Source organism: Sceloporus occidentalis, unplaced genomic scaffold, assembly GCF_023333645.1.
Source record: "Sceloporus occidentalis isolate IW3139 unplaced genomic scaffold, rSceOcc1.0.p SCAF_5, whole genome shotgun sequence".
Classification (NCBI taxonomy): Eukaryota; Metazoa; Chordata; class Lepidosauria; order Squamata; family Phrynosomatidae; genus Sceloporus; species Sceloporus occidentalis.
The window spans coordinates 330579-357406 of record NW_028316985.1 but is presented as its reverse complement, the minus strand read 5'-3'; the positions used below and the strand labels follow the sequence as shown (position 1 = coordinate 357406).

At 47.5% G+C, this 26828-nt stretch overlaps 1 protein-coding gene across 8 annotated transcripts in view; it reads left to right on the top strand.

Annotated features, from left to right (window-relative positions):
* The window catches only part of LOC149311494 (inosine-5'-monophosphate dehydrogenase 1-like), a 66869-nt gene that overhangs the window by 27450 nt on the left and 12591 nt on the right, over window positions 1-26828 (top strand). For 7 of the 8 annotated variants that reach the window (XM_089527296.1, XM_089527295.1, XM_089527301.1 and 4 more), the window contains 10 exons: window positions 6276-6377; window positions 6985-7059; window positions 8398-8604; window positions 9597-9684; window positions 12018-12217; window positions 14823-14914; window positions 16163-16266; window positions 20876-21019; window positions 23394-23538; window positions 25463-25606. In XM_089527296.1, the coding sequence (XP_089383422.1) occupies window positions 6276-6377; window positions 6985-7059; window positions 8398-8604; window positions 9597-9684; window positions 12018-12217; window positions 14823-14914; window positions 16163-16266; window positions 20876-21019; window positions 23394-23538; window positions 25463-25606 (1301 nt within the window). The remainder of the gene's footprint in view (window positions 1-6275; window positions 6378-6984; window positions 7060-8397; window positions 8605-9596; window positions 9685-12017; window positions 12218-14822; window positions 14915-16162; window positions 16267-20875; window positions 21020-23393; window positions 23539-25462; window positions 25607-26828) is intronic. The other variant, XM_089527297.1, reaches the window with a different exon arrangement.

Genomic DNA, 26828 nt, shown 5'->3' with positions numbered 1-26828 from the left:
AGACCTCCAAGGGTTCCTCTGGCACCCCTATTAAGAGGTTGAGACTCCCTTATGCGAAATGCTTGGGGTCAGAAGTGGATTTGGAATATTTATGGACATCCCCTTTTGCACCACCGTTAAAAGAGACTCCCGTTCTCATGCTAGCAATTAGGAAGGGTTGATGGTGCCATGGTGGGTGATGCCCAGAGCAGGGTCTTGAGCTGGTGCCAGCCGCTTAATAATGAGTTACCTTGGAGATGAGACCCGAGTCTAAACACAAAATTCATTTATGTCCCATATACACCTCACATACATAACCTGAAAGTAATTTTATGCACACAGTTTCACGCATGAAACAAAGTGTATGCATACTAAGCTATCAGGAAGCCAAGGTGTCACTCTCTCAGCCACGCATGAAAATTCATTTTGGATTTTGGAGTGTTTCAGATTTCAGCATTCCAGATAAAGGAGCCTCATACTTGGATGGGAGACCTGCAAGGAATAGCAGCTGCTTGGAGGCACCATTTGAGAGGTCGTTGTTGATAAATGTGTTTGAGTCGATCTCGACTCATGGTGACCCTATGGATGAGAGCCCCCAAGACTCCCCCCTGTCCTCCACTGTCCTCTCCTTAATTCCTGCAACCCCATAAAACCCACAGTGACCTCCTCCATAGAGTCGATCCTCCTCCATCTGGCCTGTGGCCTTCCTCTCTCCCTCCTTCCCTCCACCTTTCCTAACATTGTGGCCTTTTGCAAGGAGTCCTTCCTTCTCATGATGAGTCTGAAGCAGGCCTCAGTCTGGCCATCTTGGCTTCTTGCAGGGAGGTCTCTGGCTTGATCTGCTCCAGGACCCCTTGGTTTGTCCTCAGCCCTCTTCATCTCCCTCCAAGGAATGGGTTTTCTCCCTGTCATCTTCCTTCTCTGCCCAGCTCTCATATCCATAGATGGTAAAAGGGAATGCAATGGCTTGTCAGAGTCTGACTTTTGTGCTCAGTTGTCTCTCTTTGCATTTTAGGATCTTCTCTCCTTCTTTCAAAGCCATGCTCCCGATTCTTCATCTTCCTCTGGTTTTCTGGCTGGATTCCCCATTTCTATCAATGCTTTATCCTCAGCTAGAGAACACTTTGACTACTTCTATTTTTCCGTCGTCTAGGTTGGACTTGTGAAGGTCCTCGGTGGTCATTATTTTGGTTGTCTTGTCTTGTTTCAGAGGTGGGACCTGGCAAAACCACCACTAAATGCTCCTTGCCTAAGAAATCCCTAGGAGAAATCCATAGGGTTGCCATAAGACTTGGAGGTGTGCAAGTGCATACACACACACACCTGATTACATTAGGAGTGTGTGTCAATGGAGGGTGTGTTGTCTCCCCAGGGCAAAGATCCGTGATGTGACAGAGAGGTTGACAAGACTGGTCAAGCCTACTGACCAATACCCCTTCCTTTTGGTCCACGTGGAAACTAATGATACTGCAAGACACAGCCTGCAGAACATCAAAAGGGATTACGAGGCGCTTGGTAGGAAGCTGAAAGGAATGGATGCACAGTTGTCATTTTGTCTCTTCTGCCAGTTGAAGGGTCCAGGAAGGGAGAGGAAAATAGCAGATGTGAACAACTGGCTTCGCAGATGGTGCCGCCGAGAAGGATTTGGATTCTTCGATCATGGGCTGCGGTTCCATGAGGAGGGACTTCTTGCAACGGACGAGTAGCATCTCACGCCAGTTGGAAGAAATGTATTTGCCAACAGTCTCAAGAACTTGATCAGGAGAGCTTTAAACTGAGTTCCGAGGGGAAGGGAGACAATATTAAGGAAGGCGAAAGGGATGGCGAAAATAGTCAAACTGACATAGAGGAAACAAGGCAAACAGTGCAAGGACCCAACAGAGGGAGGCAAAAAAACTTGCACAGGCAGCAAGTAAAAGGGAACCATGGTCTGCGATGTCTCTACACTAATGCACAGAGCATGGGAAATAAGCAAGATGAACTCGAACTCTTAGTACAACAAAGCAAATATGATATAATAGGCATCACTGAAACCTGGTGGGATGAATCTCATGATTGGAATGTGGAAATAGAGGGGTATAACCTTATTAAGAGCAATAGGCCAAACAGGAAAGGAGGAGGAATAGCACTATATGTCAGAGATATTTCCACCAGTGAAGAGATCCTGGACATCAATCCTGGAAGCCAGGAGGAGAGCATCTGGATAAGAATCAAAGGGGAGGGAAACAACAAGGATGTTTTGGTGGGAGTCTACTACAGACCCCCAAGTCAGACTGAGGAATTGGATGATATCTTTCTAGAACAGATGACCACACAGTCAGAAAAGAGAGATGTAGTAGTGATGGGCGACTTCAACTATCCTGATAGTTGCTGGAAGTCAAACTCAGCAAAATCCTCAAGGTCTAGCAAATTCCTCACTTGCCTGGAAGACAATTTCATGGTCCAAAAGGTGGAAGAGGCAACAAGGGGGTCAGCTATTTTAGATCTGATCCTAACCAACAAGGATGACTTGGTTAATGGGGTGCAAGTGGTGGGATCCTTAGGTGGAAGTGACCATGTTCTCCTGGAGTTTGTAATACAGTGGAAAGGAGAAGCCAGGCAGAGTCAGACACGCATCCTAGACTTTAGGAGAGCGGATTTCAGTAAACTTAGAGAAGTATTGAGAGCGATTCCATGGTCAGAAATACTAAAAGATAAAGGAGTTCAGGACGGATGGGACTTTCTCAAAAGGGAGATACTGAAGGCACAATTTCAAACAGTTCCAGTGAGAAAGAAAAACGGGAGGTGTCTCAAGAAACCAGGATGGATGACGAAGGAACTTTCAACCAAGCAAAGTTTGAAACGGAAGATGTATAAGAAATGGAAAAAGGGGGAAATCACAAAAAGGAATTCAAAGAAATAGCAGGCATTTGTGGGGTAAAGTCAGAAAAGCTAAAGCGCAGAATGAACTCAGGCTTTCCAGAGAGGTTAAGAACAACAAAAAGGGCTCTTTTGGATATGTCCATCTGCAGCAAAAGTAAGAAGAAGGAAATGGTAGGACCACTGCGTCGAGAGGATGGCAAAGTGCTAACAGAAGACAGAGAAAAGGCAGAATTACTCAAGACCTTCTTTGCCTCCGTCTTCTCAGAAAAGGAGAAGGGGCTCAACCTGAGGATAATGGAGCAGAGGACAGAATAAGTAAAGAGATAGTAGAGGAATACCTTATTAATCTAAATGAATTTAAGTCTCCAGGACCAGATGAACTCCATCCAAGGGTATTAAAAGAACTGGCAAAAGTAATATCGGAGCCATTGGCCATAATAGTCTTTGAGGACTCCTGGAGAAGAGGAGAAGTCCCAGCCGACTGGAGGAGGGCAAACGTTGTCCCCATCTTCAAAAAGGGGAAGAAAGAGGATCTCAACAATCATCATCCAGTTAGTCTGACATCTATACTAGGAAAGATTCTGGAGCAGATCATTAAACAGAGAGTCTGTGAACATCTAGAAGGCAATGCCATCATCACAAAAAGTCAACACGGGTTTCAGAGAAAGAAGTCATGCCAGACAAACCTTATCTCTTTCTTTGATAAAATGAAGGGAATGCTGTGGATGTAGTAGATCTTGATTTCAGTAAGGCCTTTGACAAGGTTTCCCATGACAGTCTGGCAAACAAGCTTCTAAAATGTGGGCTAGACAAGGTAACTGTTACATGGATTTGTCATTGGTTGACCGGCCGAACCCAAAGGATGGTCAGCCATGGCTCCTTTTCATCCTGGAGAGAAGTGACCAGTGGGGTCCCACAGGGCTCTGTCCTGGGCCCAGTGCTATTCAACATCTTTATCAATGACCTGGATGACAGAATTAGGAGCATACTTATCAAATTTGCAGATGACACCAAATTAGGGGGAATAGCTAATACTCCAGAGGACAGGATCAAGATTCAAAATGACCTGAATAGACTAGAAAGCTGGGCCAAAGCTAACAAAATGAAATTCAACACAGAGAAATGTAAGGTATTGCACTTAGGGCGGAAAAATAAAATGCACAGATATAGGATGGGTGACACCTGGCTGAATGAAACTACGTCTGAAAGGGATCTAGGAGTCCAAGTAGACCACAAGTTGAACATGAGTGAACAGTGTGATGCGGCAGCTAAAAAGGCCAATGCTATTTTAGGCTGCATCAATAAAAGTATAGTGTCTAGATCAAGAGAAGTAATAGTGCCACTGTATTCTGCTTTGGTCAGGCCCCACCTAGAATATTGTGTCCAGTTCTGGGCACCACAATTCAAAAAGGACATTGAGAAACTGGAGCGTGTCCAAAGGAGGGCGACAAAAATGGTGAAGGGTCTGGAAACCATGCCCTATGAGGAACGACTTAGGGAGCTGGGGATGTTTAGCCTGGAGAAAAGAAGGTTAAGAGGTGATATGATAGCCCTGTTTAAATATTTGAAAGGATGTCATATTGAGGAGGGAGCAAGCTTGTTTTCTGCTGCTTCAGAGCATTGGATGCAAGCTGCAGGAAAAGAGATTCCACCTCAACATTAGGAGGAACTTTCTGACAGTAAGGGCTGTTCAACAGTGGAAGACACTCCTTCCTCTGAGATTATAGTGGAGTCTCCTTCCTTGGAGGTCTTTAAGCAGAGGCTAGATAGCCATCTATTGGGGATGCTTTGATTGAGAGTTCCTACATGGCAGAAGAAGGGGGTTGGACTGGATCAGGGCCCTTGCGGTCTCTTCCAACTCTATGATTCTATGAGGGGAGAGAGAGTTGTGGTCCTCGTGGAAGGGCTCTGCTGCCCCCTGGTGCCCAATTGGCTTCATCACACACAGTGCTTGCATGGCAAATGGGGTGGTTCCTCCCCAAGACCCCAATTGCCCCACTGTTGGATTTCTGAATGCTGGCCTGAGAAGCCTTTCCCCACCCAATTATTATCTGATCTTTGACACCGTTGCACCCTGGTTTCAAGATGGGCTGCCTCCAACAGTCGCTGGTGTGAAGGCTGACGCGGCTGATGGTCTCAGTTCAGACTTTTAAATTGCTGGCCCTATTGCACACACACACACATAGTGTATAAGTTCCTCCTCACCCTATAATAATGGGGATAATGTAGCTTTCTATTAAGGGTTTGCATTTGGAGGAAGGACTGTAAGGGGGGGAGAGGGACTTTCTCAAAGACACAAGAGGGGCACGTGGCAGAATTGGGGTCTCAAAGTGGATCCCACCCAGTGGTCCCCATGCGTGGGCATCTGCCATGCTACCAGATACACTTGTTTCTTAGCAGATCATTAAAGGAAAACAACTACTAAAGGAAAACAACTATTAAACAAGACAGAGCATGCCTTCAGCACATCGTGTCTTGCAATGCTTGTGGTGATATTCAACAAGGATTGGGGTTGGGGTCCCCCTTTGGCCCTCTCTGGGACCTTGGGGGGGCTGCCCCTGCCATGCCACACTCTCTCCATCCATGCATTTTTTACTTTAAATAAATATGATCCAAATAAGTGGTTTGGATAATAGTTATGGACATTCTTTGGGGGGGGGGCACAGTCCAGCCTTCCCCATGCCTGACCCTAAATAAGTGGCAACGTGAGGAGGACTCCGAGGTCCGAGCGCTTGAGAATCTGGTCCGGTGGGGATAAACTCGTCAGGGCTAATTAGGCCAAACGGACTCGTTGGATAATCTGCCAGCTGAGCTGGTGAAGGTCAGGCCAGGGAGGGCTGTTGTGCGCCTGTGTGTTGTGCGTGGACTTGAACAACATCCATAGATTTGGGTATCCGCAGGGAGTCCTGGAACCAAACCCCAGTAGATACCAAAGGCCCACTATATTTACACTTGGGCTGCATCCACATTGGAGAAATAATCCGGTTTGGCACCATTTTAATTGCCTTGGCTCAAGTCTATGGAATTCTGGGAGCTGGAGTTTGTTGTGGACCCAGAGCGGAGCGGAGCTCTGCTCTGGGCCCCACAACCTATTCCAACTCCCAGAATTCCATAGACTTGAGCCAGGATAGTGAGAAGTGGTGCCAAACCGGGTTATTTCCCCAATGTGGATGCAGCCCTAGTTCCCATCAATATGCATTTATGCAAACACAGGTATTCCAAATTAAAAATAAATAAATCTGATATCCAAAACACTCCTAGTCCCAAGCGTTTCAGATAAGGGAGACTCAATATGTACTTTGTTTTATTTGCTCCTTGGGTGCCATGGCGGAGAAAGACGAGACAGAAATAATTAAAAATAAATAAATTGATTAATTGGTTGATTGATTAAAGGGCAGTAACCCTCAGAGCGGATGCTCTTCTCTTCACTGCAGGACCTGACCTCGGCTCTGACCCGCAAGATCACCTTGAAGACGCCGCTCATCTCCTCCCCGATGGACACGGTCACCGAGTCGGACATGGCCATTGCCATGGCAGTGAGTACCCACCCGGATTTGGGGGTGGCCACGTCCGTGTGCATGGAGAGGCCACAGAAGAAGGGCCAGGAGGACACCCTTCCTCCCTTGTGTCCACCATCATCCCCTTCCTTCTTAAAGGCCTGGGCATGTTCATGTAGCAGCCTGCCCTTCATGCTCTTTGGTTTGGGGCAGAAGTGCCCATCTTCCGGAGATTGGAGATTGAGTCTAGTAAATCTTTTCCCTTCTCTGCGAAAAGGCTGTACTTGTGGTCAGTGGCCATAATGGGTCAGGAAAGAGAATCCACACTGGGCCAGGTGGGCAGGTTGTGGCAACTTCTCCCCATGGATGGTGGGAGTGTAGTGGAATCTCCTTCTTTGGAGGTCTTTAAGCAGGCTGGATGGTCATCTGTCAATGGGGATGCTTTCATGGAGAGTTCCTGCATAGCAGAATGACGTTGGACTGGGTGGCCCTTGGGGTCTCTTCCAACTCTATGATTCTGTGAGTGCTCAGCTGCCTGGGCCCTTTCCTGGTGTGGCAGAGGCTGGCGATGGGTTGGACTGGGTGGTCTCTGGGTGCCCCACCTGGCCTTTGCAGCCCGCCTAATGTCCACTCCTCTCTTCTGCAGCTGATGGGCGGCATTGGGATCATCCATCACAACTGCACCCCCGAATTCCAGGCCAACGAGGTCCGTAAGGTGAAGGTGAGCATCTCTGAAGGGGAAACGCTCGATGGGTTGGAGGCGGTGGGAGAGCATTTTGGAACGTCAACCCTGGAGGGGTTGGGAAATGTCTTCTCTTCTGGGCTGGTATCGATTATAATTCTGGGCTTAGTTTGGTACAGAAAACTGACACATACTCACACACATCTCCACTAAACTTTATGGGTGGTAAGTGGATGCAGCGGGTGGTGCACAGTCAAGGAAAGTATCTTGGCCGTTTGACTGATGGACTCCAGCATCCCCTTGCAGTGACCGGTAGAACTGGCCCTTCGACAGCAGGTTCTATGCAAACGATCCCAGGGCCAACACATCTTGTAGTTGCACGACAGGGTCTTTGCAAGGCTGGATCCCTGTGGTTACATCCAGGGCAGAAGGACACAAAGGATGCGCCAGTGGCCAGGCCAGCCAGAGAACCCAGTAGTCGAATTGTTGGGGACTGACCATCAGAAGGAGAGGAAAGGATGGGGAGGACCTCACACAGGGGCTCAGGTGTGATTTTGGGGGGGGGGGGGGCAGGCTGGCCTTGGACTCCATTTCTGCCGTTTTACTGGTGGATCTGAAAGTTGGAGAGATGATTATTTTGCAGTATCTAAAAGCACAATGAAGCCCTGGAGACCCCAGAGGGAAACTCTGCAGGATGTACATCCCCTCTTCACAGGATGTGCTTTTAGCTTCAAGGCTGCCTATCCCGCAAAAGCTCCAAATTCGATGATGTTATTTATTTATTCATTCATTCATTCATTCATTTCCCACTTTTCTTCAAGGCTCAAGGCATATTAAAATATAAAATGCAATCAAAAAACACATAAAAACAACATACAGTATGAAGATTGATTCTAGACTGGATGGCCATATGTCATGGGTGGTTTGATTTAGAGTTCCTGCATGGCAGGGGATTAGACTGGATGGCCCTTGTGGTCTCTTCCACCTCTAGGATTCTATGATTCTAAGAGAGAGAGTCTCCTTTATCCGAAATGCTTGGGGCCAGAAGTGTTTTGAATTTTGGATTTTTGTGGGCTTTGGAATACCTGTGTTTGCATCAGGGTTGTCTCTCTTATCCAGCATTCCAGAATCTGAAATATTCCAAAACTGTCCACTTTGGTGGCTGAGATAGTGATAGCATCCTCTGCCCAGATCCTCCCCGTGGTTTTTGTCTCTGTTGGTAGCATAGCACTTGCACCGTGGCTGGTGTTGGGGGGACTGAGGGTGGGCACATTTGGGGTGGGTGGGCTTCTGCCAAAGGGACACTTGGAACCCAATGCTTAAAAGTATCCTCAAGTCTCTCCTCTCCTTTGAACCCCCAAATTCATTTCCCCACAGAAATTCGAGCAGGGCTTCATCACGGACCCGGTGGTGCTGAGCCCGACCCACACGGTGGGCGATGTCTTCGAGGCCAAGATCCGGCACGGCTTCTCGGGCATCCCGGTCACTGAGATGGGCAAGATGGGCAGCATCCTGGTGGGCATTGTTACTTCCCGGGACATTGACTTTCTCTCCGAGAAGGACTACGGCACCCCGCTCAGCGAGGTATTTGGGGTGGATGGGTTGGCAGGGATGGGGACGGGGGGCTCGGGTCACCCTCGTTGATTAAGGGACCTTGGTCTCCCTATACCCCACCTGGCAAGGACTTCAAAGGGAGCAGCCGTCTGGCACCAGGAATACACCCAAGCCACATACCCACAGCAGTTTGATACCACTTTTGACCACCACGGCTCCATTCTGTGGACTCCTGGGATTTGTAGTTTTTTGTGACGTGTGCAGCATTCTCTGCGAGGGAGCTCTAGTCCACTTCCCATGAACTAGAAGCCCCAGGGATGCATCCATAGGATGCAACCATGGCAGTTAAAGTGGTAGCAAAGTATAAATTGCACATTCACAGCTGTTGTAACTGCTGTGGCTCCGTTCCATGGGATCCTGGGATTTGTAGTTTGGTCAGCAGCACTGAGAGTTTCCTAGTGTGCAGTGGATGGAATGGCTTTGTTTTTTCCTTGGCAGTGAGCTACCTTGGGTTGCATGTTGGGGGAAAGCAATAAATAATGCATTGGAGCTTTCTAGCAGAGAATTCTAAGTATCCTATGAAAATAAAAATCCCAGGATGGAGCCATGGCAGCTGAAGTGGCATAAATGTTCTGTAATTATGTAGAGGCAGATAGTTTCCCCCTCTGTACTTGCCCCAGTTACCCACCCCATAGGCTCTGTCCACCCACTAAATGGAAGCGGATGGCATGGCTGGTGTCCAGCATACATTTGAGCTATCAATGGAGAGTCCCCATTTCACTGGCCCCCCACCTGCTGTGCCGGGATTGGGATTGTTGGATCCCTAAGGTTGGGGAGGGGTCTCTGTTTGCAAGTCCTCCATGTGTATACATAGCTTCCTGGGGAGCATTTGGAGAGCTGAGTGGGGATGAGCAAAGATGGTCCAAAACTCGCAGAGGAGAGGAGGGGGGGGTCGTCCTGTGGCTAACTGCTCCCCCTCTTTTCCACTTCCCCCCCCCCCCCCGCCCCGGCCCCTAATGCAGGTGATGACCAAGCGCAGTGACCTGGTGGTGGCCCCAGCTGGCGTCACCTTGAAGGAAGCCAACGAGATCCTGCAGCGGAGCAAAAAAGGTGCCATGGGGACGGCAGGATCGTCCATGGGTGGGGATAGGGGCCATGGGGTGGGACAGGGGACACAGCTGCCCTTGACCATCTGGGCATGGCAGACCAATTTGGCACCCAGGGCTCATTGGGGGACCCCCTCCTCACAACCCTCCCCATGTTCTCTGTTGGTTAGCATGATGCCCACCCACCCACCCATGTTCGGTACAAGGACCATGAGATGGGCAACTGCCAGGGCAGACAGACCCTCCTTAGGTAGACTCAGCCCTCACTTTGTCAAATTACTGTATATACTCATGTATAAGTCTAGATATTTACGTTAAAAGATTGACCCAGAAAACCTGAGTCGACTCATCTATGGGTCATCAGTGAAAGTTCTGTATCTTAACTCTTATGTAAAAGAAGGAACCATGCCCTGGTAAAAAGCAAGAGTGTAATGTGTGAAGCACCAACCCGCTCTGCTCTCATCCATCCAGTCTTAAGAGTAAGCACAAAGAGTTATGTCTGCTGGAATTTTATAAGTTCTTTGAGACTGGTTTGGTTTGCTTTGCTTCATCCTTTAGATCCTTTCCTATATGCCTCTCAATTTTACCCTTGACTTATCCACGGGTCATAGCAAAATCCATAATTTTGGACCTAAAACGTGCCCTTGACTTGATTTATAGTCAAGTATATATGGTATGTATTTATTGGTCCCAGATGGTCCTCCACAAACCCTCTAAGGTGCAATAGACTCAACTTCACCACGTTTTTATCCTCCCTCTTGGCCAATTTAAACTGCTTTTGGAAGAGAAGGTCCAAAAAGAAAGCCCCAAAATGGCCCAGCAGGGGCGCGAAATGTGCCAAATGAGCCAACTTGGGTCCCAGTTTGGAAGAAAGGCAAGACATGAATTATGATGAGTGAATGAATAGATTATTTCCTGTGGTGATGGTATGCAGAAGGGGCTGGCAATCCTATGGAGACTTCCTGCCCAACCACTAGAATTTGGAGAACCATGCCATGTTTCTCTATGGTGGTTGTATTTGGAGACATCACCCTGTTATTCTGGAAAATTGGTACTCAAAAGGGTCTTGTATCACCCTTGAGATTAACTGAAAGGTAGAAGTAGGTAGCATGCGCTTTCATAGACTAAACCCTCAGATGCATGAAGTGGAGTTGAAAGTCCAGGAACGGACCTATATGAGCCGGTTATGGGTGAAAATGGCCATAGTGAAAATGCAAAACTTTGTGGGTATGGAGATGAGGTGGGCAGTCCAGTTTAAATGATGGCCACTGGGGGACAAAGGCAGAAAGAAGGATGTAGCCCAAGGCCAAGGAGAACAGATAATCAGATGAATATCGGGATGTAGTGCAGGGAACAGAAAAGGACGTGATGAAGGGGTCAAGGCGCTCATGAAGATGGGGTTAGATAGCGTTGAAATTGGTGCAGTGTGCCAGGAAAACATTAAGAGACTGATGAGAGAAAGATGTTCCTAGCAGAAGCTTCTGTGTACTTGCATCTGATAAACCAGATTTAAGCCTATGAAAGCTTATGCTCCCAACTTGGTTCTCTGAATTAGTCTCAAAGATGGTGAATGATCCCTTTGCATCCACTCTATGGTGCAGGAGGAGTGCCAAAGTACCTTTGCGCACCATAGAGCTCTACAGACTGGAAAGCCAGAGTGTCTCCTTTTATCTCAGAAGAGAAAGGAAGGAAGAATTATGTATGTATGTCTGCGAGAGAGAGAGACACTTTCCCACCCACATGATAGTGAGCGTTGAAGGCGACCCCAAAGGGATGGTCCAGTCCAGAGGTTGTCAGTCTTTGGTCCTCCAGATGTTTTTGACTTCAGCTTCTAGTATGGCCAGTGGTCAGGGATTCTGGGTGCTGAAGTCCCAGACATCTGCAAGACTCTATAGCATGAAGGGAGCATGGACCTCATTCAAACCCTGCCAATTCAGGAGATTTTGGGGAGGTGGCCATCCAACCACTTCTTTAAAAATCTCCAAGAACGGAGGATCTGCCAGGTCATATGACTTGTCCCATTCCACTGTTGCTGGGATCTATTCAGTTGCCTGACAGATGCCTGTGTGAGGCTTCTATGTGTGCAAATTTTAGGAGTGTTGGCAGCCCCAGTGCCAATTTTGGCTAGCATCATGGCAACCATTTAGAACGGGCTCACACCCTTTTATAGCCTGTGGCTTATGGGTCCTTCGTGACACTTCTCCATGTGGCAACCATTGGGGGTGATGGGGGAGATTTCTGGGTTTGAACAGGAGCCGAAGGGGCTTCTCTTCCCTGGCCAGATGTCTTTCCTGGAGGTCCACCATCTCTCCGTGTCCCACTCTTTCCCTTTTGCAGGGAAGCTGCCCATCGTGAATGACGAGGACGAGCTGGTGGCCATCATCGCCCGCACCGACCTCAAGAAGAACCGCGACTACCCTCTGGCCTCCAAGGACTCGCGGAAGCAGCTGCTCTGTGGGGCTGCCATCGGCACGCGGGAGGACGACAAGTACCGGCTGGACCTCCTCATGCAGGCCGGCGTGGACGTGGTCGTGCTGGTGGGTCCCCCCTCAGCCTCCCCGCTTGGCCCAGCGTCCAGCTTTTGTGGCTGGACGGTCTCAGGGAGCCAGACGTCCCACAGAATTGGGCACAGCAGGACTGGGCTGCAGCCCATCATGATGATGATGATCATGATCCTGCCTTGCAATGGCATCCCCCCACAAGAAACTTGCCAAGAAAACCCCACGATAAGTTGCAAACAAGCAACAGTGTCCTGCCTTTCTCCTGAAATAGGGGCTCAAGGTGGCTAACAAGAAATTTAGAACAATTCAGCTTTTAAAGGTTCTTTGTATTTGTCATCTGAGCTGAAGCGCCAACATATCCTTCTGCAACAGAAAAGGGAAGAGAAACATGAAGGACTTCTGTTTAAACAAGTTTTGCTTCATTTCTATCTGGCCTTGTTATGATTATTTTAAATAGTCGTGGTGCAGAAGCATAAAAAGTGCTCAAGCCTTTGCCCCAAAGTGCCGGAAATCTTGCTCGGTCTTCTCCCACTCCCAATCTTCCTCTGGATTTTTATTGTTATGGTTATCAATTAAAAAAAGATGACGGGGGATAGGAATGCAATTAGAAAGCGACGGACAAAAATGGGAACAAGGCTGAATATGCAAAGATGGCCATGTGGGTTTTTTGCATCATAAAGAAATACAAAGGAATCCAGTTGCAGTTTGCTATTAACTAAGAAAATATATTTCTAGCACAGAGGTTTGTGGACTCCAGTTCATTCTTGGCCTCTGATGAAGCAGATGGGAGTCCATGAAAGCTTATGCTAGACAGTTCTTAGTCTCAGACGCTACAGCATTCATTTAAGGCTGCATGTGTATATATGCAAAATTCATTCTCTCTCCTTTACAACCTGTAGGTTATAAAAGGATGATGATAACAAAAAGTTCTTCCATTAATTATTATGCGTTGATGCAGGAAAGCAGATGTTATTACAGTCTGAGTCTCCCTTATCTGGAATTCTGAAAACCGAAATACTAAAAAATCCTTTTTCATGGGTGGCTGCAATAGAAGCACATTTGCTTTCTGATGCTCCAATGCACACAAACTATGGCAGGTTACAGACTGCCATTAGGGACGTCCTGAGGATGTCCCAGTTTGAAAAAGGGGCATCTCTTCCAGACGCCCCTAACCCTATCACGGACAGAGTCCGTGACAAATGGCGGTGGCCGTTCCACACAGCTGCCGCCATATTGACGTAGCGGACGCTGTGCATCCGCACGTTGCACCCCACAAGTGACACCGCAAGTGCACGACTAGCACCTCGCGGCGTCTCTTCCGGGGCCCAGGAAGGAGCGCGATTTCCGTGCTCCTTCCTCGGAGCGTCCGAGAGCCACGCGGTTTGGCCGCTGTGGCTCCCGGACGCTGAAAGCGGAGGCGGAGCCAGACCGCCACAATCCGGCGGTCTGTAACACGCCTATGTTTCATGCACAAAATGATTAAAATATTGTGTATAAAATGACCTTCAGGCTACAAGGTGTATAGGAAACACCTTCTATTAGGTGTATATGAAACATCAATGAATTTCATGGTTAGACTTGGGTCCCATCTTCAAGGCATCTCATTATATATATGCAAATATTCCAAAGTCCAAAATACTTCCGTTCCCAATCATTTCAGATAAGGGGACTCAGCCTATTTTATCATTATCAGCCTGTGTTAGATAAGGTTATGCTCCATCTGAAGACACAGGTCTGCAGCTTAGCTGTGCTCTGGGATTCAGCTCTGAGACTGGAAACCCAAGTTTCAATGGCGACAAGGAACACTTTTGCACAATTAAAGCTAGTGCACCAACGGCGCCCGTTCCTGAGGAAGTCAGATCTGGCCACGGCGGTACATGCCTTCGTCATATTCCCTTTGGATTGGCCAAGGAGGCGACTTCTGCTCAGGCAGCCCTCTTCTTATTTTTTAATTTTTGCTGCTCCAAATGTGGCAGCTCATTTTGCAAAGAAAAATTGGAATAGAGACAGTTAAGGGGTGATAAGATAGCCCTGTTTAAGTATTTGAAGGGATGTCACTCTTAGGATGGGACAAACTTGTTTTCTGCTGCTCCAGAGACTAGGACTTAATGGAGCAATGGATGCAAGCTCCAGGAAAAGAGATTCCAACTCAGCATCAGGAGGAACTTCCTGACAGCAAGAGCTATTTGACAGTGGAACACACTCCTTCCTTGGAGTATGATGGGGTCTCCTTCCTTGGAGGTCTTTAAGCAGAGGCTGGATGGCCATCTGTCAATGGGGGTACTTTGACTGAGAGTTCCTGCATGGCAGAACGGGTTGGACTGGTCTGTTCCAACTCTGAAAGCAGCAGTGGTCATTCTCCCGGGGTCACCTTCTGGCCACCCCTCTGGCCTTTCTTTTCTTCCAGCTGCAGCCCAGTTCTCTTTTTGAGCCACCTTCAATCCAGTTTAGTCTTCTTCTTTTTCTCTGCCTCTCTGTTGCAGTTATTAGCCTTCTCCTCAGCGCTTTGTCCTTTGGGGGCAGGAAGGGATATGATTTATCAATCAATCAATAGAACATTCCTCTTGCCCTTCCTTTGTGCTAATGAGCTCCCCTCTGCTTCTCCTCCTTTCTGTCTCCATGGACCCTGGCTGCCCAAAAGGACTCATCTCAGGGAAACTCCGTCTACCAGATCAGCATGATCCACTACATCAAGCAGAAATACCCGGAGCTCCAAGTCATTGGTGGCAATGGTGAGCATCTCCGTGGCCCCGCCAGGGTGGCACTCTTTCCCAGGATGCCCTGGTTTCGTTTCTTTTCCCTCCTCCGCTTGATGCATGTGTCCTCCATGCCCTCCCCTTCATGCCCCTTGGGGTGCAGCCATGCCAATGTGGGGCTCAGGGTGGAACCTTGTTTTCCCATGTTCCTAGATCCTGCATATATATACCATGAAAACTCTCCTCCGACTTGCTGCCTTTGCCACAGATCTCTTTCAGACATTAAAAAACAGATTCTCAGTGTAACAGCTTTTATTGCAGAAAAGATGTCTGTGACTCTCTTGTCAGATCTAAAGGTGAAATACATAGATGACACTTTTATAGATGTATATGACAATTCCAACCCACAATCATTGGCTATAATGGAGAGTTCCTGCATGGCAGAATGGCGTTGGACTGGATCAGGGCCCTTCTTGGAGTCTCATCCAACTCTATGATTCTATGATTCTAATTTCCCATGTTTTCTCTAAGCTATGATACAATGGTTAGAAGTCCAGGAGCCTGGGAGCAAACCAGCTCTTAGCCAAAACAACCTTGAACAAGATGCACTGCACTATATTAACCTTTAATATCAAACTATAAAACTATGGCCCGGTACAGACCGCCCAAAAAGGGTGGTCTGCCGGCACCTTGTTTTGCTCTGCGAGGAAGCTGCAGCTGACAAACCGAGAGGCTTCCTCGTGGAGCAAAAAGCAGGTTCTTTTTGCGGCGCGATACTGACGCCATGGTGCACCAGTGGTGCACTCGTGATGTCAGTATTGCACCGTGACGTGCGGACACTAAGCGTCCGTCACGTCGAAATGGCAGTGACCATCTGTACAGGGTGCCGCTATTTTGACATACGGAATGTATGCTAGGGTTGCGGGGCATCTGTAAGCGACGCCCCGAGGCAACCCTAACATATCAACAAGACGTGCGTTGAGGTCTGTCTGTACTGGGCCTATATTAACTATATAAACACACACATATATAAAACAGCTTTAAACCTAACGTTATAAAATCCCCCTCCTCCACATTCCTTTTCTGGTCATCTCTAGCAAGTTCTTAGCATTAGAAACATATTAACCCTTTTTCCATCTCACGAACTGAAACCACATTTTAAACTACTGTAACTCCCATCTTTCTCATTTGAAACCCTAAATCACATTAAATCCTTCCTGGCAGGAGTTTATTCCTGACAGCTGACCGGGTATTTCATGGGTCCCTTTGTTTTCTCTCCTATGGGATGCACAGTGGTGACAGCGGCGCAGGCCAAGAACCTCATCGACGCCGGCGTGGATGCCTTGCGCGTGGGCATGGGCTGCGGCTCCATCTGCATCACGCAGGAAGGTGAGACACACACCCCTCCGAAAATACACACACACACAGATATACACACACTCCATCTTGCACAAGAAGAACAGACTCCATCTGGGGCTTTGTGCAAATCCCACAACCTCTTTTCACCTTCGTTTTTATTTTAAAGATTTAGAAACAGCAATGGGGTAAGCAATCCTATTAAAACTTTGAATCAAGCCCTGCCAGCTGGGAATCTGTCATTGAGCAAGTAAGGGAGAGCGGGCGAGGAGGCGGGGTGGCTCTGGTTTATAGAGACAATCTCACCTTGACCGGGATACCTGTCCAGAAGATGGATCGCTTCGAGGGTATGTACCTGCGCCTGAAGACCAGGGATACTATAGGGATTCTGTTGGTATACCGTTCACCCCGTTGCCTAACAGACTCCCTATCCGAGCTGTTGGAGTCGCCTAGGCTTTTCGTCCTGGGCGACTTCAACATCCCACTTGAGACCAGTTTAATAGGTGCAGCTCGGGAGTTCATGGAAGTCTTGACAGCCATTGGCCTCTCCCAATTGGTTACTGGGCCCACACATTGTGCGGGTCATACTCTCAATGCGGTCTTCAGTACGGAACAGGAATATCCATGGGCAGAGGTAGTTAATACCTCCGCATTGTCATGGACGGATCATTTCCTGGTCAGGGATGAACTAAGAGCCACTGTCTGTCTCCCGAGGGGGGGGAGGGCTATTAGAATGGTCCACCCGCAAAGGCTAATGGAACCAACTGGATTCCAGAAAGCCCTAGAGGGTCTGTTGGTTGATAATGCCGGTGACTTTGTCGAAGCTCTGGTGAACACATGGAACACCGATCTTGCCGGGGCTATTGACACAATCGTTCCCAAGTGTCCTTTCTCACCTGCTTTGAATCGAAAGCCCTGGTATTCCAGAGAGCTGAAGAATGTGAAGCAGATGGGACAACGACTAGAGTGCAAATGGCGCTCGACTGGACTCTTATCTGACAGAACTCGTCATTTCTTAATTCTTATAGAGAGGCAATAAAAGCAACGAGGAGATCCTTCCCGTCTGCGCGCATTGCATCTGCAAAGTCTCACTCGGCAGAGCTGTTTAGGGTGGTGAGGGAACTGACGGTGATGCCATCTACCCAGAACCCTCTACTTAACCTGACAACAGTCTGCTGTGATGCATTTAACAGCTACTTTGCAGGTAAAATCTCTCAGATAAGGGCCCACCTGGATGCCAATGTTGGGGCAAAATCAACTGATGAGGTGTCCAGTCAATCCGTTTATGAGACTAGACTGGATCAATTTGAGCTTGTGAGTACTGATGATGTGGACAATATCCTTGGAAAGGTGAGGAAGACGACATGCTGTCTTGACCCCTGCCCATCATGGCTGGCCATCCGGGGGGTGATGCCTTGATGGCATTTCTTACACATGTCATCAATGCATCCCTTAGGGAAGGTTACGTACCATCCTCTTAAAGAAAGTAGTTGTTAGAGCGCTTCTGAAAAAACCTTCCCTGGACCCCCTGGACATGAAAAATTATAGGTCTGTTTCCCATCTGCCATTTTTGAGCAAGATGATCAAGAGGGCTGTCGCTCCTCAGCTCCAAGTGGTCTTGGATGAAGCCGATTTTCTAGATCCATTTCAAACTGGCTTCAGGATGGGATTTGGGGTGGAGACTGCCATGGTCGCCTTAACTGATGACCTCTGTCTAAGCATCGACAGAGGAAGCGTGACCCTGCTGGTGCTATTAGACCTCTCAGCGGCATTTGACACAATAGACCAGGAGTAGGCAATCTTTTTGAGCCGGGGGCCGGGTTGCTATCCCTCAGACAACTGGGGGGCTGAAGCCAAAAAATAAATAATTAAATAATTTTTTTAAAAAAATTTAAATATATAAATAAACCAGGACAAATGTAGGACAACATTTTCAAATGGAAGACACTTTTTTTAAAAAAAATGGAGGACACACGAAAAAATTTGCTGATTTTTTTTAAAAAATGTTAATATAAATGCATATTTCTGAGGCTTCTATAGACAATTGCCTCCCAAAGGCCCCGGCGGCAATCGGCAGCAGGACCGGGCTGGGGCCGGTCTCAAGGCCTCGCCAGGCCGCTTCTGGCCCGCGGGCCGCAGGTTGCCTACCCCTGCAATAGACCATGACATCCTATTGAATCGCCTGAGAGAGCTAGGAATTGGAGGCACTGCGTTGCAGTGGTTCCGTTCCTTCCTCTCAGGTAGATTCCAGAAGGTGATGCTCAGGGACAGTCACTCCTCAAAAACGGAGCTTAATTGTGGTGTCCCACAAGGCGCCATCTTGTCCCCGATGCTATTTAACATCTATATGAAGCCGCTGGGAGAAATCATCCGTAGACATGGAGCGGGGTGTTATCAGTATGCCGGTGACACCCAAATATACTTCTCCATGTCCCAGTTATCAGCAATGGTGACAGATGGCATCTCTCCCTTCAATCAGTGTCTTGCAGCAGGAATGGACTGGATGAGGGAAAACAAGCTCAAGCTGAATCCAGACAAAATGGAGGTACTTAAGGTAGGGGGCCCCAAACCAGGTATCAGGCCACAACCTCCAGTCCTAGAGGGGCTCACACTCTCCTCAAAGGACTTTGTTTGCAGTCTGGGGGGTGCTTCTTGACCCGTTGCTTCAGATGAGGAATCAGGTGACCGCGACGGTCAAGAGCGCCTGTTATTAGTTCCGGCTGATATGCCAGCTGCACCCTTTCCTGGAACAGGGTGACCACAGAACAGTAGTACATGCGCTGGTAACCTCAAGACTTGACTTTTGCAATGCGCTCTGCATGGGGCTACCCTTGTGCCTAGTCCGGAAACTCCAGTTGGTACAGAATATGGCAGCCAGATTGATTACAGGAACAACTAGGAGTGACCACATTACACCTATATTGAAATCATTCCACTGGCTGCCTATTCATTTCCGGGCGCAGAACAAGGTGTCGGTCATTACCTTTAGAGCCCTCCATGGCTTGGGCCCAACCTACTTAAGGGATCATCTCCTTCCGTATAATCCGCCCCGTAGCCTCAGATCCTCTGGGAGGAATTTGTTGCAGTCCACAAAGACCAGATTGACGGCGACCTCCCAGAGGACTTTTCCCGCGATCGCTCCCACTTTATGGAATGACCTTCCGGACGAGATCCGTCAAATTACCAACCTAGAGAGCTTCAAGAAAGCTGTCAAGACGGATATCTTCCGGCAGGCCTTCCTGGAATAGATCCCAGCCATGTAACGCTCCCCCACAGACATATACAAGCGAAGACTCTGCCCACCGTTATTCTATTATTGTAGTATTGTTTTTAGATTGTTATCGTCTGTAATCTTAATGGATGGAATTGCTTAATCCTTTTTTAAGGAGGGGGGATTGTATATACTGTATTTTTTAAAAGGCTGTATGCCGCTTTGATTGTGGAAACAAAAAGCGGGATATAAATTAAAGTTTTATTTATTTTATTTACTATAAACTCCAGCCTAAATCCCTGACTAAGTAGACCCACCGTATCAGTGGGATTTACCTGCGTGTTAGCTCACTGCTTAACAATTGCTCAGATGGCTCTGCTCCAGTTGCGATGAACCAACAAGAGGCAATGAAGGTGAAAGCCCCAACAATTCTCCCTAAACCACTAGAAACCCCTTTTGCAGAATAGGAAGGGAATAGATTGAATGTAAGTAAGCTGAACAATGAATGTGATAGATATCATAAGACATCATACATATAATAGATTAATTAATAGAAGTTATATGCTTGATAGTAGAGGTGCTGTAATATAATGATTGTATGCCTGTGTGTGTGTGTGTATCCTTTTGCATTGGAGGCCTGCAAAGGTGATTTGAGAGTCTTGGGCAGACTGGAAACAAGAGAAAAAGGAGGAGAAACCAGTCACTGAATTCCATTATACAAGATTCCTGAATGGTGGGAGATAATAAATGCACTGGATGACAGTGTCTTGTTTACCTGCTGATTAGACTACTGTAATGTGTTCTACGTGGAGCTGCCCTTGGAATGCATTTGGAAGCTGCAGCAAGTGTGAAATGCAGCAGCTGGACTGGTGTCAGGTGTGTGCTTTGGAGAGTGTGTATTGTTAGTCTTGCAAGAACTACATGGGCTCCTAGTTTGCTTGTGAGCTCAATTCAAGGTGCTACAATGGCTTAAACAGCTTGAAGACAGGGTTTGGGGGAAACTGCCTCCTCTCTGTAGGAACTGGAGATCCTCCAAGGAAACCCCTGAGACTCCCTTTTGCACCAAAGTACTCATTGCATCTTTCTTGGTACATTTAAAAAACCTTTCCAACCCCTTAGTCTTGCCCTTTTTCCCTGTCCTGAAATGGAGCTCAACCACTGTAAATCAAACTTTCCCTAAAACACTAGTTTCTACCCCTAGGAGAGGGAAAACAAACCCTCCCTCTTCATTGTGTACCAATGTATATAAAGCTAAGCCTTTTTTGCATTTTTAGTCTGCTTTGTGTCCCTTTCTGGAGCTACACAAGTGACCACAGTGGAGTTGTTGTTGGGGGGGGAAGCTTTGGGAGAGGGTCAGTCCTTGTGGCTTTGCAACTGACCACTAAATATGTACTCCTCCTCTGTGTGTTTCTATTTGTTTCTGTGCTTTAGTGATGGCATGTGGCCGTCCCCAAGGCACAGCCGTGTACAAAGTGGCTGAATACGCCCGCAGGTTCGGCGTCCCCGTGATCGCAGACGGCGGCATCCAGACGGTGGGCCACGTGGTCAAGGCGCTGTCGCTGGGGGCCTCCACGGGTGAGTTGGGAACGCCTCGGGCAGAAACAGGCACAAAGCAGGAGAAACCAGTCGTTGAATTTCATTATACAAGGTTCCTGACTGGTGGGAGATCTTAAATACATGGGATGCAGTGGCTGGCATACCTGCTGCTTAGACTACTGTAATGCGATCTACGTGGGGCTGCCCTTGAAAGCTGCAGCAAATACCATATGCAACAGCTAGACTGGTGTCAGTGTGTACTTTGGAGAATGTGTATTGTTGGCCTTGCAAGAACCGCATCAGCTCCCAGTTTACTTGTGAGCTTACTTCAAAGTGCTGGTTTTGTTGCTGCTAACCGCCTTCAAGTCAATCCCAGCCCAAGATGACCCTGTGGATGAGACATCTCCAAGACTCCCTCTGCTCCCCTGCTCTGCTCAGGTCCTGCAAATCCATACCCATGGCCTCCTTTATAGAGTCCATTATCCTTCTAACATGCAGCCTTCCTCTCTCTCTGCTTCCTTCCATCTTTCCCAATATTACTGTCTTTTCCAATGAGTCCTGGCTTCTCATGACTTGGCCAAAGTATGACCGCCTCAGTTTGACCATCTTGGCTTTCAGTGAAATTTGATCTGTTCAAGGGCCTATTTGTTTGTCTTTTTGGCCATCCACAGTATCCTCAATGCTCTTCTCCAGCACCACATCTCAAATGAATTTAATATGCATTTATCTGAAATGAATTTATAATGTGAAGTCAAAAGCTTTTGTGGTTTTTTTGGTCTATGTGGCCATGTTCTGGAAGAGTTCTTCTAGAAGTCTTCTAGAATATGGCCACATAACCTGAAAAACCCACAAAAATGCTTGGGGACAGGCTGCCTGGGAAACTGCCTCTGTCCTATATGAGATCCTCCAAGGAGCCCTGGTTGCATGAGGCTGATTGGAGAGAGACCAAGGCAGGGCCTTCTCTGTGGCAGCACCTGGACCCTGGAGCCCCTTCCCAAGGGAAGTCAGGCCGGCTCCGTCCATCTTGACCTTTCCAAGGGCAGCTAAGTCTGTGATGCTTCAAATGGCCTTCAGTCCTTAAAGCTAGCTCTGGCTGCTCTCACCGTTTTGACTGACTGTGGCTTTAAAACTAATTTTATAGGAGGAGATTTTACTTTGTTTTTAAACATTTTTGTGCATTTTCTGTATTTTCAATATTTTTTATTCATTGGCCGTTGCCTCCTTGGTCTGCATGGCCTTGAGAGGGGATAGAGGAATGCTTCATTGACAGAGCCCTCCCTCCACGGCCAACTGTCATCGTCCAGCCGGGAGGGAGGGAGGGAGGGAGGGGGTGGGTAGGGGCTAATTTGGTATTGCAATTTTTATTGTACACCGCTATGATCATTGCGGAATAGCGGTCTATAAATAAAACATATTACTATTATTATTATTATTATTAGAGGAATGCTTCATTGGCCATTGCCCCCTTGGTCTGCATGGGCCGAGAGGCAATAGATAAATGCTTTAATTGTTGTTCTTGTCTTCCGCCGACTACGACTTCTCGTAGGAGGAGGTTTGCCCCTATTGTCTTCCTCTGAGAAAAGAGCATCACTTGCCACCACCGTGGGTTTCCAAGGCTAGGACTTGATTCGAACTCAGGACCCCCGGAGTCCTCATTCGACATTCAGACCACTACACCACACTGCCACACTGCTTTTAAACTGACTTTATGAGTTGTTGTGTGCCTCCATGTTATTTTAGATAAGTTATGGAGACCCTAAGGAGAACCTATCACAGTGTTTTCTTGGCAAGTTTATATAAGGGACACCATTTTACTACACCATTGTATGTAATGGGACTTGAGCATCCATGGATTTTGGTATCCACAGGGGATCCTGGAAACAAACCCCAGCGGATAACAAGGGCCCACTGTAGTTAACATATGTAAAATATATGAAATCATCATTGCACATTAGCCAGCTATATAACCATGTATTTGTCAGCAGTGACAGCAATGTTTCTCTGCTTGTTTAACCTATAAAACTATTCTTCACCTGTCGGGAGTGCTTTGATTGAGAGTTCCTGCATGGCAGAATGGGGTTGGACTGGATGGCACTTGTGGTCTCTTCCAATTCTATGATTCATGTCCCCTTCCAAGATAATACCAACCGGTTGGTATAGACAGTGGTTTTATCTTCACAAGGATCCCGGATGGTCCCTATAGCCATCTCTGGTCAGCAATTTGGCTGCAGCATTAGGGACCCACGCATTGCTATCTCCCTGCTAACTCCCTCCATCTTCTTCCCAACAGCCCTGCAAAGTAGGCTAGCCATGCTGAGAGAAGGAGAACTTTTTGGCCAAGTGGGGATTTGAAACCAGCCTGTTTCTGGCCGGATGCACTAAATCTTCCCACCCTTTCCTCTCTTCCTCCCAGTGATGATGGGCTCCTTGCTGGCCGCCACCACGGAAGCGCCGGGTGAGTACTTCTTCTCGGACGGAGTGCGGCTGAAGAAGTACCGCGGGATGGGCTCCCTGGACGCCATGGAGAAGAGCAGCAGCAGCCAGAAGCGGTACTTCAGGTGCGCCTTTTCGGGGAAAGGGCTCTTGGCCGGCGGGACGCTAAAGCAAAAGATGGGGCGGTCAAGTGTGGGTGCGAGTGTTGGCACCTGCTGCTACTCTGCCAGGTGTGTGCACAAGGACCTGCAGAGGACAAGCGGACCAGTCCCTGACCACAAGGTGCTTGCAATCCTAAGACCCTGTCCAGGGCAGGAAACAAAGGCTACTTTGCAAATGCAGAAGCCTTATGGAGTTTCTTTCCCAGGTGTGGGTTCTTCACCTGACCCACAGAAGGGCATATTGTGGGGAGAAAGAGGGAAGGGGAAAGGTTGGTCCCTAGGGACATGCGGGGGGGGGGGGGCATAAGGGATAGTGGTGGCTTAAGGGGTGGTAAGAAGAAATGGAAGGAGGCTGCAAAATTTGGTGTGGGCTCAGAATCTGGAGTGAGGTCGCTGCAGGGTAGATGCAAGCGTTGCAACTAGCATTGCATGGAATCGCATACATGCCATGGGACTCTTTGATATTACAGTAAAATGCTTCAGCTTCTGGTTTTTCCAGTTGCTCAAAGGATTTGGATTTTTAAAAATCTTTTTAACCATTTTTATTTTGAGCAACAGAAGAAGACGGAAGCTGAAACATTTTTGCTGTAATATTTAAAAAGTCCTGTTTGTTAATCACTCTGGTAAATATAGATTGTAAGCGATTAATTGGCTCCCTCTGGGCTCCAGAACAAGCAAATCAGGGACACTCCCATGGAAACTTGCCCAGGTTTTAAGGCCCTCGAGTCCCTATATTGGAAGAAAGCTGGGATAGATAATGATGATAATAATAATAATAATAATAATAATAATAAGGGTTTTTTTTGAGGGGGAGCAAACAAGTTGAGGGCTGCAAATCTCCCTCCCAGGAGAAGCCAGAAGCAGCTAGACTCCTGTTCTGGACCTGCTGGTTCCTCTCCAAAGAGATGCTGTTTGTGGCTTGCAGGAATACAGTTCTTATTTTTCAAAAACCCAGTTTCCCAGTAAAGAGGAAAAGAAAAACAGTAGGAGATGAAGATGAAGCTTTGAGGTTTCTTTGCTCCATAGCAAAGCCTGAGCGTGGGGCATTTTGTGGGCATTGCCAGGTCCTGGGTGTGGGGTTCACCCTAGGAGAGGAACATCTCCTGTCATCCCTCTTAATGGGGTCCCCAGATCTCACCCACCCTTGGCATGGGTTGATGCTCCAGCCGTTTTGGCCAGGGGCTCGTTTCGGATGCAGCTGGAAATGGTCCCCGTGATTCACACTCAGTACCTGACCAGGAAGGCAGAGCTGAAGAGCAGGGCAGGATGCATGTGGCAGCGGTCAGTGCAAGATGGTGGCCAGGGCATGGTGCCCAAAGCAGGATGGACGGTTGGATCTTTGCCTGAGTCAGGCTTGAGGAGGACAGATTCCAGGTGGTCAGTGGAGTTGGCCTGTCCCTAGACATGGCCATCTGTCCAGTTAGCACCTCCAGGTGGGTAATAATTTTTAGAAGTCACATCCATTGCAGAAAATGTTTCCTAATACAATATGCCCATGCCATATGCAGGCGCACTATAAGCAGCTTCAAGCTTATGCTGAAGCCGTGTGTCAATCAGACATATGGTGCACATGTGTGCGCCTCACAGTGCCATGAGTATGTGCCGCTTTGTTTTCAATGGAGCACAAGCATGCATGGAATTCCCCTTACATAAGGGAAGGGCCCACTGTATGTGTATTTTGTAAGCCCTCTGAAGTTGGCCACAGGTTGCAGAGAGAGAGGAGTGCCTGGCCGGTCAGGAAAGGGGTCGAAGGGTGTCCAGAGCAACCCTCCTGACCATCTCCAGGTGGGGTTTAGAGCAGACACCTGCTGGTCAGTAGCCTTTGGCCGCTTCTGTGTGGGCAGGGGTCCCAGATGTAGCACCCACCGCCTCTTTCCTTGCTTTGCAGCGAAGGGGACAAGGTGAAGGTGGCCCAGGGGGTCTCTGGCTCCATCCAGGACAAGGGCTCCATCCAGAAGTTCTTGCCCTACATGATTGCGGGCATTCAGCATGGCTGCCAGGACATCGGTGCAAAGAGCCTCTCCATTTTGCGGTGAGTGGACCCTTCTGGGGTCAGCCCTCTGGACGAAGGGGGGACCGAGCTGCTCCCCAAAATGCCTCACCCAAGGCATTTTGAGGGCTGGTCGCAGAGGGGTGCAACAGTTGTAATGCTCACAGGTAACACACCTGTCAGCACCACTGTGGCATCATGGTTTGGGTGATGGACTACGACTCTGGAGATCAGGGTTCGAATTCCCGCTTGGCTATGGAAACCCACTGGGTGGCCTTGGGCAAGTCACACTCTATTAGTGCCATAGCCACCTTAAATCCCATTTTGGAAGCAGAGTAGGATATAAATCCAATAGATAGATAGATTTCAATTATTTTTATCACCTTAAATTCTATTTCTTCATTAAAACCATCCCTGCAAACTTTAAGAAAACACAGAGTAGAAAAATAACAAAAAAATTCCCCATTCTAAATTAAACTTATTCAGTGATTTACCTTTTAATATTTGTGTCCGTTTGTAAATATATAATTGTATAACTTCAAAAACCTTTCCTTTGTCTTCAGGCGTTCATTCTTCTTCCATTTATTTGTATGGAATATAAATTTACCATATTTTCTTCTTAAATTCTCAATTGTGACCATCTCAGCAAATAATAATAATAATAATAATAATAATAATAATAATAATAATGGTGTTTATTTATTTATATAAATAAAATAAATACTAGTTGCTGTTATTTCAATAGTGGTTTATTTATAATAATAATAATTATGGGGAAGGTTTTTTTAATGGGTTTTTATTTTCCATATATAAACATTATAAATATATAGGTTACCAACCTTTCTCCGATCACACATTGTATAATTTCTTTTTAATCATTCCGTAAAACCCTTAATTGTCTACTGAAGTCATGTTTTCCCACTATATTCTTTCCAGTTCTTATCTGGAGCCCTTTGTGCTATCACACATCATGATTGTTTTTAATTGTTTTGTATGAGATCTCATGAAAGGCAGATGCAAGGATTTTAAAGGAAGCAATGCTAAACGAAATGCCTGCCCTGCGGCTGATCGCCTGCTGCTGCTTTTGCATGACCTCAAAGGCAAAACTCTGCTGGAAATCTTGCTTAAACCTTTCTGGTTTTTCGCTCAGAAGGAGCAGCAGATTTGGGGGTTAGGAGGCATGGGTGAAATTTTTGGAAACCACGTCAGCATTTTCTTGCATCTCGGCAGCGAACGTGGCGTCACTTTCCTTGTGTGACTCAGA